The following is a 10,010-nucleotide window of genomic DNA, read 5'->3' on the forward strand; positions in this document are numbered from 1 at the left end:
TTGGTGATGTGCCCTGCTGGGGACACCTCAGGTGTGTAATGAGTGGAGAGGGAGCCACACTGCTCGAACCCCTGCCCGAGGGGCTTGTGTGCAGCGCCTGACATCATGTGGCCAGGGCTTGCACGTGTGTGTGCTGTCCAGGTTGAGCTGTGTGCGTGTTGGGGTTCCTGACCTCAGCTGATTGGTTGAACATCCACAGTGTGCGACCCATATGTGCTCTGGGTCTGGTCTGCTGCGTGTCCGGTGGGGCAGCCTGTTGCCAGGAGCTGGGTGGCACGTGCATGCTCTGTGCAGGATGCCCTCGGGGGTGTGAGTCCAGTGCCCCTGGGCTCTGATTCTAGGCGCAGCAGGTGGAAACCGCGTCCTTCCCACCCCCTACCCTCTCCTGGCAGCCTCCTCGGCGGCGTGTGGCGGGGGGCGGGGGGCCCTCTGCTGGCTGCCGCGCGCGCGCACGCCAGACTCGGCACGCGCCGTGTACGCGCCCGTGCGCGCGCCCCGCGCCTCCAGCCCTGCGCTGGGAGCCGCTTTCACTGCCACTGTCTGCTCCCCCGGGCCGTCTCCGCTGCCGCCTCCCCCAGGCCGGGGGCTCTGTCCTCTGGGCCGCTCGCTCCAAAGCAGAAGAACGAGCTCGAAGAAGATGCTTGGGCCCGTGAGTACCGCGGCGGCTGCGGGCCGGGCGGGCTCTGAGCGCGGGCGGAAGATTGTCCCAGGGATGAGCCCCTCCCCGAGGGCGGCTCTAAGCCCTGGCCCGGGTCGCCGCCCAGGACCCGGGCCCGGGGCCGTGGGCAGACCCTCCCCCAGCCAGCACTGGAGGGAGGAAGGGAGGGAGAGCGCCAGTGAGCGAGGGAGCCTGAGCCGGGCGCGAGCCGCCACCAGTTCGCTTGGAAACCGTTGCCACAGTAACGGGGTTGCGCTCCCCGGCAACGCGACTGCGGGGTAGCGACGCCCCCTCCCCCCTTCCCCACCCCACGCGGGGCCACAGCCCCCGGCGCTGGGGAGGGAGAGCGGGTGCGCGGTGAGGGGAACGTGGTCCTTCTGGCGGGTCTGGGTGTGCCTGCCTCCACCGCCCGTCGAGGGTGGGGGTGGGGGGCGAAAGGCTCCGTGGGCACGAGCTGGTTCCCACGTGGCTGCAGTCGTCGCAGCAGGGCTCCTAGGGTGGCTGCAAACGTGGAGGCGGCCCAGACCCTGGGCCTGCCGTGGGAGGTGGAGGCATGGAGGCTGGGTCAGGGGTCTCAGTAACCCTTACTCCAGCACCCAGGCCTTCTCGGGTTCCCTCGCGACGTGGCCTGCCCCGGTGTTGTGTTCCCCAGAGGTGATGTTCCTTATCAGGAGAGAGGAAAGAAGCTGCCATCCCTCCTCCTCCTTATGGCCAGGGCATGTGCCAAACTGCCCATGAATTGACTGTGGGTCTCTGCTCAGTGTTCCTAGCCACCATTCTCCGGGAAGGGGTGGAAGAGGAGTGGGCAGGAGCTGACCCAGGACATTGCTGACCCAGGGAAGCTGAAGCCCAGGCCAACTGGAAGAGACCCAACCCATTGTCTGGACCACAAGTGCCCCTTTCTTGTCTGAGCACAATGCCTCGACTATGCTGGATGGCAATCAGGTTGGCTGGCAGAGACACCAGTGCCACATGGAGGTGCCTGGTCCTCCAGAAGAGCTCCTCTGGGAGGAGAATGGCCGCTGAGTCAGAGGAAATGACCTCTGGCTCCCCTCCCAACCTTCCCTCAATGGGTAGTAAGCTGGAGAGAGAAATGGCCCCCTATCAGCTTTTCAGGGCCTGACTCAGCAGATACCAACCCCAACCACAAGCTTGGGATACAGCATCTATGCGACCACAACCAGGCTTGGGTTTTCTTTCCCATCTAAGGAAGTATCCTGGTCACCAGAGGTGACAGGTATCTGGGGCATTTGGGGCCTTGGCATAAGATGTCCTTAGATGGGGGCTGCTTGGGAAGTCAGGCCTGAGTCTCTTGTAGGCAGGGGGACCTTGGGAATTATAGTCTCTTTTCATTCTTTCCCTATTCTGTGTGGGACTTGTGTTGAGCACTCTGCGTCCATTATCTCCTAATTCTTACAGCTATTGTGCAAGGTAAGTTTATTATCTTCATTTTAAAGGAGACTCTGAGGCTCAGGGAGGTGAAGTGACTTGCCCAAGGTCATACAGCCAGTAAGTGGTAGAGCTAGGTTTCCATTGAAGATTTCTCTGCTAGCAAAACCCCTCTCAATCTGCTAGACATAGCTTGGGTGACCCAGGCAGAAAAGAATCCTAGAGCCTTCCAGAGGATCATTTTGTTGTCGTTCCTTCACATTCTTCCAGTAAAGCAAGTGTCTCTCAAGCTGTGACACACCTTTTCCTTCTTCCTTCCAGATTCTTGCTCCCTCAGATGCTTTATAGGATTGTGCTGCTACCAGCCTGTCTTCTTCCCTCCCTCCATTTTCTTTCTCTGGCTGAGTCCAAGCAGTGAGGGCTGCTTCAGGCCCCTGGGAAAACCCTGAGCATCTAGTCTTTGGTTCACGGGCTCTGTGTCCAAAGCTTATGGTCCTGACTGTGGGAGAGTTTAGCAAAAATGGCTCCAGGCAGTGCTGGACCCTGTGGTGCCCAGTCTAACTCAGAGGTTGTAAACCCAAATGCTTTCAGGGGCCCAGAGGGTGGGGGGCAACAGGATGAGTGAGGTGGGCCTCAGTTTGTTTGATGTCATCGTGTAAGGTATAGACTTGGTATGACCAGATTGTCTGCTTTTCTAGATGAGCCAGAAATCTAGACCTTCATACAAAATCTGGTTTTTAAATGTTGATAGGATATTTTTAAAATAGACTATGAATCAACAAAACATCCATGAGTTGTGTCCAAGCTGAGTATCATGAGTCTGAGGCCTCTTGTCTGTGGTAAAGTGAGGGCAGTGTTTGCTGGAACACCCTCAGGCTGCATACAGTGTAGTACCATGGGCTGGTTTCCACATTTGAGCCTCTCTGGCTGTGAGGTACTGGTGTTTGGCCACATGCAGCTGTGAACATTGGTCTTGAAGTATTTTCATCTTCCTCATCAGTTGTGCTTACCCCTTGGCACTGTCAGGAAGGTCTCACCATCCCTACGCTGTGGGCAAAGAAACTTAAGTTTAGGGATGGGAGTAGCCAGAATGGGTTCACTTGACTCAATTAGGACAGAAGCAGGATTTGAACCCAGGGCTGCCCCTCTTGCTCTACGTGTTACACCAGACTGCCCACACTACCTTGTGGCCGCCTCCCTTGGAAAGACAGATAATTATTCCCTCACTGAATGAGGGGATGGAGGCACAGGGAGCCTCCCGAATGAGGTTTTGGTGGGAAAGTCTGATCTTTGAGTATCTTGTCTCACAGCCCCCAAGTGGGCCAGAGCTGAATCTAGTGGACATGAGGCCTTTTTACACACAAGCCCACTGGGGCCCCAGTCTCTATTCTTTAGTTTGCAATTTCTCAAGCCCTGGGTTCCTAGCCCACTGCCAGGGTTGATTCACAGAGATTGTACCTGCAGGCCAGGGTGCCAAGCCAGTACCTTAGCCTTGCTGGAAATGATTCAGTGGCCAGCTCCATGCCTGGCTGATTTGGGGAGCTGGGCAAGTTCTGCCATCCCTCTGTGACCTCAGTTGATCTGTCCTGGTGTGGGAGAGGTGTAAAATGTTACCAGAGCCTCTCGGAAATGCCCTTCCTGCCATGAGAATGGGCTTTGCAATTGCTATAGCTTCATGAACACCTGACTCTGTGGCCTAAGCGGGACCTGGCTCCTTGTTGCACTTACATCCTTGACTGTAGAGCAAGGTGAAAACAGCCGCCTCCTGAATGTTAGTAAGATCACGACTGTAGAGGCTGATGGCATGTGCAAGGCATGTAAGACACGGTGACAGTCACCTTCCTCCTCCACCTGCCCTCAGCGCCGCACACCACACCCTCCTCCTCCCTCCTGTCTCTGGGCCTCATGTCCAGGACTCCACCTTGTCACCCAGAGCCCCTGCTGCCCGGGACTTCCTCTCTGCTCCAGAGCCCTTGGTGCGTGCCTCCATGTCATCTTTTCCTTTTATTCATAGATATATGAGCGCTTGGTTTGCTTATAACCCACCCTGCGAGGGCTGAGGCTGGGTGATGGCTTCTTTCTCAGTGACATTTTGGTGAATGACCGACATTTCCCAGGAATGAACTGGATGCAGACCCAGCTCCTGAGGTGTCACTGTCCTACAGCTAAAAGACCAAACAGGTAACTGGACACCTCTAGTCATTCCTTCAAGAAGTGGCTTTTGAGCTGCCATGTGCCAGTTGATCAAAACAAATGAAGCCTCTGGTGTTGGACACAAACTACTCCAGAACTTTCTGGTCACTGGGCTTCATTATCTTCCAGCTGTTGGGGTGAGATGGCTCAGGGATGACTTATCCAGAAAAGAATGACTGGAGCCCAAGCAACCTTGCAGGGGCTCATCCTGAAGGCTCTGATCTGGGTCCCAGGATGCTCCTTTGGATCAGCAACACTGGCTAGGCATCTGTTGGGAATCTGTTAGAAATGCAAACTCTGAGGTCCCACCCAGACCTAGTGAATCAAATGCTATGAGTGGAGCCCAGCCTTCCAGTGGTTAGGATGCTTGTTCAAGTTTGAGAGACACCAATTAGAAGCATGTTAAGGCCAGGATTGTCTCCTGAGATGGTGGGAAAGCATTGGAGGATTCAGAAAGGAGAGAGCCTAGGGGAAATGGGCAATGTGGAGAACTGGTTGACTGGGCAGGGGTCCGGCATGATGGTGCAATGGTAAAAAGTAATAGTGATCTGGCCAGGGCACTGGCAAGAGGACCAAAGAGTATGGATACTACCCCAAGAATAGGAACAACAGGCTTTCGTACCTGGAGTGAAGGGTGGGCCCATTGCTGAAATAAAGGACCCAGTAGCAGATCTTTGGAGTCTCAAGTTGAGGGGCCAGGGTTTTTTATGCAGCAGTGTAGCCAGGTTCTAGAATATGAGATCTGTGGTCCTTGGATGTTATTTAATCTCTTTGAACCGAGTGTTCTCATCTGTCAAATGGAGAGAATGCTAATCTACTTCCTAGGATTGTGAGCTCTTTGTGCAGCCCCCAGGCAGGCAGCACCTTAGAGACACACATCTCTGCATCCCCAAGTCAGAAGCTGCCATCATCAGGACTAAGGGTTTTGTTCATCTCCACACCCTTGGCGTGGATTAGCTGTCTTTACTGTAATCATTGATGAAGAAACTGAGTCAGCATGGGTGTTAGGTAACACTGAGATCTCGCTTTTGTTCCCCTACTTTGGTTCCAGTAAGTGTGGCCTAAGAAAACTGTACAAAACTATACACCCCAAAACACTACACATAAATCAAGATGGAATCCTAAAGAATGTTCAAATAACCTGCAAGAATGTGAGGGGGAAAAAAAAAAACAAAACAGAAAACAAAGATGGCAGGCTTAAGAATCAGTTCATCTGAAGGGCGGGGCTCCTAACAGCAGAATTGGACAAGTGGCAGGTGTTTGCTTTTAACAGTCTGAAGGGGTGAGGCAAGAGGAGTGGCTGAGGGCAAGAGGCTGGCTCTGAATTTGAAGGGCTCCCCAGACAAGGGCAAGAGCTTGCACAGAGGCATGGAGTGGTAAAGCCTTTGTGGGAGGCTTCAAGAACTTTGGTCAGGTCAGTAGAGCCTTTTCAGGTCTGAATGAATCTCTCAGTTGTACATACTGAATACATATTATGGACTAGATATGCTGAGTCTTCCTAGGAGGGAGGCTTTAGGCTGGATTGCAGCCCTTTAGGCTGACTATACCCTCAGGGAGGAAAAGGCGTCAAATCCCCATCCTTCAAACTGGGCACTGGAGCCAGACTAGGGTCAGAGGGCCCTCATCTGTAAGACCTCAAGCAGGAGGCTTCCCCTGATCCACAGCTGCCTCATCTGTAAAACGCAGCAATGATTCTTACCTCCTGGCTAAGGGGTGGCAGTGGCACCTAGCAGATTTGGAGTGTGGCCTGCCCTGGTCTAGTCTAATGCACAGCCTGCTGAGCTGAGCACCCTCAGGGTACAGTCCCTGTTTTTCATTCCCTGTAAAGTCTGAGGCCAACATCCCATCTCTCCATCCTGTAGCCTTCCCTTCACTTCCCTTCGCTTTTCCATGGCTGCTGTGGCTGGTATACATGTGCTCCAGGGCCTTGGTGGGAAGGAACAGGAATGCACATTTTGGCTACTAACTGGTCAGAGTGCCCAATGCCCCTGCAGCTGCCAAGTCCTGCTGTATTGACCGCTCCAAGTACTGGGCTTTTCATTTATACCTCACTCATCACATAGGCACAGTATTTGGACACAGTTTGAATTAGACATAGGCTTAATTTTAGCTTAATTTAGCTGTGTGAACTGGGATAAGTCATCTCCCTCTCTAAGCCTGCCTCTTCATCTGCCAAAAGGGCACAACCACTAGTGATGAGGTGGTGTGGACAATCATGTAAGATTGTGCATGAAAAGAGAGAGGAACAAGTCCTGATGGTCTTGAAAGATTTTTAAAAATACCTTTTATGTATTTATTTTTAGAGACAGGATCTTGCTATGTTGCCCAGGTTGGCCCCAAACTCCTGGACTCAAGCAGTCCTCCTGTCTCAGCCTCCTGAGTAGCTGGGACTATTGGCCTGGGTAATTGGGCCTGGCTCTTGTCAGATATCCCTAATTTAGCTAAGCCCAGTTAGTTCCAACCCCAAAAGTGCCTTTTCTGACCCAGAGCTGTTCCTGCTCTGCGGACCAGGGGGACCTCTAGTTAGTGCCAGTTCCTCAGAACATTACTGTTCCTGAGAGCTTAGAAAAGGAGAACAACAGATTTAATTAACTGCCAGTGACTGGCAGCATCGTGTTTTTATCTGGGCTGCCGTCGCCATGGCAGCCTCATGGCGGGGTTGTCGAGGGGGCGGGCAGAGCTATTGTTCCTGCCATTGTCTGTTCTGGAACGCAAGCCCAGGAGAAAAGGACTGGCACGGGCACCAAGTGGCACATGGCTGAAGGCAGCCATAGAGTCAGACAGGAGCCATCTGGGGGAAAAGGCGGGCCTCGGGGTGGTGGGGTGGGGGTGGAGGGAGGCTCGTGGTCTGGCATCCTCTCAGCTTGGGGCCCAGGCAGACTGTGGGCCCCAGAGCTAAGTGTATGTCCCATGCCTTGGGCTTGCTGAGGGTAGGGGGTCCTTGGGGTCCTGGAAGAGGACAGTGTAGCTCAAGAAGCAGCATTCCCCCACGCGGCTCAGGCTAGGATTTTGTGTCCAGGCCTGTGTTCAAATAGGCTCTGCCACTACACAGTGAATTGCTTCTTCATTCCTCACCTTGTAAAGTGGAATACTTCGTTACCCCAAAAGATTGTACATTAAAGCTCCTGGTATGAGGCATCCAAGAGGGCTCATTTCTGGTCCAGAGGGGTTGTCAGCAGTCCTCTGCTGCTCTTCCCTCGAAAAACCAGGGCTCCTTCCTGACTCAGGATGCAGGGTTGCCCCTCAGCCCTGGCTGTGGAGAGGAAGTGGAATTAGAGCGGACAGTCTGGAGTAAGTGCAGGTCCAGGTGAATCTGAAAGACAAGCTTCCAATTCTCATCTAGTTTTCCTTCCCTCTGCAGAGAAGGAAAGGAATTGGGGGAAGGGAAATGGCAGCCTGGAGATAGAGTGGCAGAGCCAAGTGGGGCTGCGCATGGGTAGGAGGCGGGGAAGCCGAGTTGGAGCTGGAATCCGGCAGGCAGGCGGAGGCGCCTAGAGGAAAGGAAGAAGGCCTGGCCCACGCCTGGCGCCGCGTGTCAGGCGCAAAGGAAGGACCAGAGGCACATAGTGGCGGTCGGACCCACCCACCAGCCGGAGCGCCCCTAATGGCGCCGGGAAGATCAGGAGGCCGCGAGTGCAAGGCTGAAGCTGGGCGCCGACTGGGCTTCTTGTGGGGCTGGAGGAAGTGGACCGCCTTTGTTCACTCAAAGCAACCGCGCCGAGACTCCTCTTCAGCGCCCTGGAGTCCACAGGTCTCTGAAAGCGTTTCAGAGCAGGGCTAGCCTGTGGGTTTTAGGCGGAGAATCTCGCGTAGGCTCAGCGACCCAGCCTGGCCTTCGCGCGCCCCCTGCTGGCCCGCCGTGAGTCCGTCAGCACGCGAGCTCGGCGGCGGCGGCGGCCGGGTCTCAGATCCGGGGAAACCCTACCGGGAAACCTCGAAGCGTGACGTCATCGCCAACGGTGACGTCACCGGGCCCCCGGGGAGTGCGGGGGATCCCACGGAAGAGGCTTCCCCGGGACGACGCGAGCGCGGGCCGGGAAGTCATCGGGAGCTGCGGCGCGGCTTCACTGCCCCCTGTTCCTGCCCCGCAGGTCCCTCGCGGCCCAGGGTAAGGGACGCCCCAGCTCCGCCGGCGCCATGGGAAGGAGCGGGCGCCGCAGCTGCCCCCCACCGGCGCGCGCACGACTTGAGCCCCGCTGCAGGAAACCCCCGGCCGCGGGTCCCCGAGTGACGCTGGCGGCACCTGGGAGCGTGGCGCGGGCTCGGGACCACGCAGAGGAGCCCAGTGTCCAGTGAAGCTGTTGAGAACCCACCGCCCGCACCGCCGCCATGGTGATGTCCCAGGGCACCTACACGTTCCTCACGTGCTTCGCCGGCTTCTGGCTCATCTGGGGTCTCATCGTCCTGCTCTGCTGCTTCTGCAGCTTCCTGCGCCGCCGCCTCAAACGGCGCCAGGAGGAGCGACTGCGCGAGCAGAATCTGCGTGCCCTAGAGCTGGAGCCCCTGGAGCTTGAGGGCAGCATGGCTGGGAGTCCCCCGGGCCTGGCGCCACCTCCGCCACCGCACCGCGGCCGCCTGGAGGCGCCGGCGCACGCGCATCCGCACGTGCACGTTCACCCGCTGCTGCATCACGGGCCCGCGCAGCCACACGCACACCCGCACTCTCACCATCACGCGCTGCCGCACCCGCCACCGCCGCACCTATCGGTGCCGCCCCGGCCCTGGAGCTATCCGCGCCAAGGTAAGTCCACTCTTCAGCTAGGACCTATCGCTGGCAGTAGGAGTGGGCGGGACCTCGGCAAGAGCAGACTCCCTGCTGAGGAGCGAGGCTTCCACCCGCAGCCCCCACGCACCCGGGAGGATGGTTGGGCTGGGGCGGGCGGATGGCCAAGGCTTCTACGGGAGGCTGGGGATCGGTGGCCTCACCACCTCGGACGGCTTCTCGTTCCGCAGCGGAATCGGACATGTCCAAGCCACCGTGTTACGAAGAGGCGGTGCTGATGGCCGAGCCGCCGCCGCCCTACAGCGAGGTGCTCACGGACACGCGCGGCCTCTACCGCAAGATCGTCACGCCCTTTCTGAGCCGCCGCGACAGCGCGGAGAAACAGGAGCAGCCGCCGCCTAGCTACAAGCCGCTCTTCCTGGACCGGGGCTACACCTCGGCGCTGCACCTACCCAGTGCCCCGCGGCCCGCAGCCCCCTGCCCAGCCCTCTGTCTGCAGGCCGACCGCGGCCGCCGGGTCTTCCCCAGCTGGACCGACTCAGAGCTCAGCAGCCGCGAGCCCCTGGAGCACGGAGCTTGGCGCCTGCCGGTCTCCATCCCCTTGTTCGGGAGGACTACAGCCGTATAGAGGGGCGCCCGGCGTCCTGGGCCCCACCGGCGGACTCCTGGCCTGACTGCGGGGCTTTTTAAATGCTTCCCTTGGACTGCGGGGTGTGGGGGGGAGGGATTTCTTACCCCGTTTGTTACATTTTGAGGATAATAAAGGTGTGTGATCTGCTTTGGTACAAGCGGAAGGGACACCCGCTGCTTGCGCCCGAGGTTCTGGTGACCAGCCATGCCCCGGGCCTTAGCAGGAAGGGATCTGATCCCGCATTTTCGCTACAAGCTGGCCTGACCATAAACTGGTTTTACATGGGGGGGCGGGTGCTCAAACCCCATTTAGCCCGTCTTTGAGATCAGGGTTAGGGCTCCCGCTGGAAGCAGGTGCTGGGCCCACTGCACCCTCTGCGGTAGGAGGAATTGGGAATGGGATTAGCTCAGGCAGGC

General features: G+C 57.2%; 1 protein-coding gene across 1 annotated transcript; it reads left to right on the top strand.

The window, feature by feature from the left end:
* The first annotated feature begins 566 nt into the window (after positions 1-566).
* Prr7 (proline rich 7, synaptic) lies at positions 567-9,678 on the top strand. The gene is made up of 3 exons (XM_076855846.1): positions 567-649; positions 8,332-8,981; positions 9,194-9,678. The coding sequence occupies exons 2-3, from the start codon at positions 8,570-8,572 to the stop codon at positions 9,589-9,591; spliced, it is 810 nt and encodes a 269-aa protein (XP_076711961.1). The 5' UTR covers positions 567-649; positions 8,332-8,569; the 3' UTR covers positions 9,592-9,678.
* The last annotated feature ends 332 nt before the right edge of the window (positions 9,679-10,010 follow it).

Source organism: Callospermophilus lateralis, chromosome 5, assembly GCF_048772815.1.
Source record: "Callospermophilus lateralis isolate mCalLat2 chromosome 5, mCalLat2.hap1, whole genome shotgun sequence".
Taxonomy (NCBI): Eukaryota; Metazoa; Chordata; class Mammalia; order Rodentia; family Sciuridae; genus Callospermophilus; species Callospermophilus lateralis.